Below are 3,971 nucleotides of genomic sequence, written 5' to 3' on the forward strand. Positions count from 1 at the left end.
GCATACAAACCAGCATTGACATTCAGATTAATGATGGCAGACTTGACGGACAGCTCTGTGATCAGGTTACCCACGGAGGGAATCTGGATCAGGCCCATAACGTCAATAAGGGGGGCAGCCTGGCTTTTCTGGTAAACAATCTTGGCGTCCATATTCACTGTCTGCTCAGTGGTTGTTAAAATGTGCTTCAGCCCAGTTTGGTCATACAAATCAAGATCACTAATAGCTGGGGTACGTAAGTTAACAAATGGTATATACATCTCAGGAATGCTCATGGGCCTAGTCAGGAAATCAAGGTTTGCTTCTCCTTCTACAGCAGCAAGGATGGCAGCCTCCCTCTGATTGTTGTCTACAGTTAAGTTCAAGAACAGATTGTACTGATTAAGACGGGCCAAAGCTACAGTGTTAATATGTTGTCTGTCATGCCTGAGGGTTGCAGAGTAATCATTCTGCAAGTCAAATTTGGCTGTAAGGGCATCATTAACATTGACCTTGGTGTTTCCCTTATTCTGAAAGCTGAACACAACCCCTTTGGGACAGATAGAAACATCGATTTCACTGTTAAGGGCTCCATTGACAATACCGATTAAATCTGTGCTTTGGGTTGCCTTGAGCTCAAGCTTCATGTCATGCAGATTGGCATTTACTGATCCCACTAAAAGGTTGTTTTTGATTGTTGGGCCTTCTGCTTCAGAGCGAATATCAAACTTGAAATAACTAAAGATGACAGTGTCAGCACTCAGAGTCTGTTTCATCTTCAGAAGGACTGTATCTGTGTCGCTAATAAAGGTCATCTTGACTGTACTTGGACTGACAGTGACTTCCAGGTCACTCTTGTGGGTATTGCCATGAGAGTTGAATGTGGTAGTACCCTGATTTCCAACAGTTATTTTAATAGAGGTACCTTCCTGGTGGACCACAGCTTTTTGAGTTACAGATGTCTCACCAGTGAACCTCATGATGGGGAGGTTGAGTGCATGGTTATAGGAAGTGTCAAAGGTGGCAGATAAACCGCCCTTCGTAGTTAAGAAAGCCTCATTTGAAAGCTCAGCTTTGTAAGGTGCTGTGGTGGCCTTCACTATAGTCTTGGCCTGAGCTGAGAAATCATAACATTTCACAGATGCCTGGTGGTCCAACACAAGAAAATCGTGAGTGAATTTAAGGGTCTCGGCAGCAATCACACGATATGCCTGGGGAGCAGCAATACGAGCAGTGGAATACAGGCTGAAGTTAAGGATTTCAAAACTGAGAGATGTTCCTTGGGAAGTTAGAAAAGCTGTCAGCTGAGGAGTATCATCTACATCAAGAGAGGTTTGTACTTCAGCTGCATTCCTGATAGTGTAGATGGGGGAGTTGACTTTTATCTCAAAACTCAGTTTACCAAATCCTGGAATCATAATTTCACTAGGAATGACTGGCAACTTAAATGTTGGGAGTTCGAGAGTCTTAAGAAGTTTCTCAGCTGGAACAGGAGGAAGCATGGGAAAGTAGAACTCAGGTACAGTTATCTCAGGGAGTGTAAATTGGGGCAGAGAAAGAAGGTCGCCCATGGTCAGGTCACCAAATGAAGCACCCATATTAAACATTGTCATCTCAAAGTTGAGAATGTAATCAATCAAGTTGATGATTCTCTGTTTAATGTCATTGGCTGAGATAGTGGTGGCTTGCACAGTGTGGAAGCCCAAGACTGTGAACTCAGGGATGTCCAGCTGTGGCGGGATTTCAAACTGGTAAAGCCTATCCATGCTGAACTTCATGGAAGGAACAACAAGATCAGTTAGAGGAATGGTGAAGGATGGCATGTCCAACTCTGCTTTTTTCAGTCCAGTAATTAGCCCCTCAATGATCTGTAATATCTCACTGAAAATCTTTTGCTGAGGTGCCATGTCCTTGAGGATCTCAACCATATTGGTGAACTTATCAGTAGCAGTAGTTATGAGCTCAGTATAGCAATTCCTTGTCAACTGCAGATAAGAGGTAATTCCAGCATTGATATCTAGTTTTGTAATTTCCTGCTTTATAATTTCAGCAAATCCCTTTAGATTTGTTAATACAACCTGGTCAAGGATATTGTTGATATATTCTATAAATTCCGCTATTTTAATTTCTCTTAATTGTTCTACAAAACCCCTAACTGAGGATATGACCAAGTTGGCAAAATTTCTTGCAGCCTCGAGTTTTTGAGGGATTTCAAGAGACCCTATAAGGTCATTCGCATAAGCAGTAAACTTTACGGTCATTTGATTGATGTGATCCAAAACGTCATTGTAATCAAGTGAATTCAATTTCTGCTCAAGAATGCCAATATATAAATTCCACTGTGAAATTATATCCTTAATCTCAGTTGTTTTCAAGTAGTTGGTAGCACTGTGGAAGACCTCCATGAATTTGGCAAGAAAATCTGCATCCTTTACCATCTTTGTAACAGCCCTGAAGGTTTCCTCAATTCTGAACTGCTCGATGAGCTCTGCAACCTTTTCCAAGACAGCCTGAACCTTTTTGTCAACCTCAAACTTTACAATAAACTCTCTTAGCTTGGCAGAGAGTGTGTTGATTTTACCTAGAATATCAAGGTCCTGGATCATTTCCCTAATGTAATCTGTTAAATCACTAAAAATCTCTGTGGGAATCTGATTCAGTAGTTCCACAATGTGAGTTTTGAAGTTGATCGATGAAATGTACTCCTTCAGCCTGGCCACAAATTTCTCTACATCGAAGGTCTCAACTATTTGTTTCATATCAGTCATGAATGTCTGTAATTTAGCCATGATTTCATACTTGGAATCAATGTCACCCAGAAATGCAATGCTGCTGCCCTCCAGTTTTTCCAGGTCAATCTGCTGGATCATCTCCCTCACTATATCAATTACATATACAATCATAGCCTGGATGTCATACTCCTCATTAATGGCATTCAGCAGTTCCTGGATCTTTTGAATTAAGGTTTCAGGGAAGTTGCCACTAACAGTAATCTCTTTCAGCAGATCAGCAAAATGCTCGATGTAAACAGTGAGCTCAGCCAGCAGTTTCTCAACAGAAAACTTCAGATTTCTCAAAGAGGCTTCCACATCCTCCAAGGAGATGACATAGTTTTGGGTAAAATCATTGAGGTTCTGTTTCAGCTTAATAAGGTTGTTTTCTAGATTCAGTTTAGTATAAAAGTCCCTTACATATTGACAAAAATCCTCAAGTTTGGTCCTAATGTCATTGTTGTCAATATAGTCTTGCAGTGTCTTTGCGGCATGCACAACAAGCACCTTGATGCTTTCCAAGAAAGCAGAAATACTTTCAATTATAGGAAACTGAATTATGTGAGTATTTGTGCTCTTGTCATACTTGAGGAAGCCAGAGATGGTAAATTCCTGGTTCTCTGTCGAGTCTATGTTGAGGATGTTTGTGAAAATGCTGCCAGAAACCTCAATTCCAGTTCTCTCTGCAGTGTTGTAAATACTCATCTCCTGATCGAAATTGTGGTTATTCAATTTAACCTTTGTTTTAAAGCTGGACTTTTGTTCTGGGAGTGACAGAACAGTATCCATCTGGTTATTAAACCTGGTCTCAAATGCAAAACCATTTTCCAGCTGCTGGTTTACGGATGCTCTGCATTCATGTGAGCTAGCAAAAGCCAGGGGTTGGGCTCTCAGGAGGAACTTGCCATAGAGCTGGGCACTGTGCTTTCCATACATGGTCATGTCTCCATCAGCATTGAAAATGGCATCAAGGTTGAAATCAAAAGGTACAATGCTGCAGCGAATGGTGTGGTCAAAGCGCATTGGCTGTGAGTTGAAGCGTGCATCATTGGTGATCCTGGCAGCAAGACCAATAACTTCAAGCTCGGTGTTGTGGCTCATGTGAGTTCCAAAGAGTTTTCCAGTTGTGCTGCACTTTGCATTTGCTGTCATGTCAGCATAATTGACCTGATAAGTGTGCTTGATCTCTTCCTCACCATAAATGGCTTTCAGGCTTCCAGT

General features: G+C 41.5%; 1 protein-coding gene across 1 annotated transcript; it reads right to left on the reverse strand.

The window, feature by feature from the left end:
• Nucleotides 1–6: 6 nt before the first annotated feature.
• LOC121966122 (apolipoprotein B-100-like) lies at nt 7–3,968 on the reverse strand (the record flags this gene model as incomplete). The annotated part of the gene is made up of 1 exon (XM_042516228.1): nt 7–3,968. A coding segment is annotated over one exon (3,962 nt), but the record flags the coding sequence as incomplete, so codon positions are not given.
• Nucleotides 3,969–3,971: the final 3 nt, after the last annotated feature.

Source organism: Plectropomus leopardus, unplaced genomic scaffold, assembly GCF_008729295.1.
Source record: "Plectropomus leopardus isolate mb unplaced genomic scaffold, YSFRI_Pleo_2.0 unplaced_scaffold23213, whole genome shotgun sequence".
Classification (NCBI taxonomy): Eukaryota; Metazoa; Chordata; class Actinopteri; order Perciformes; family Serranidae; genus Plectropomus; species Plectropomus leopardus.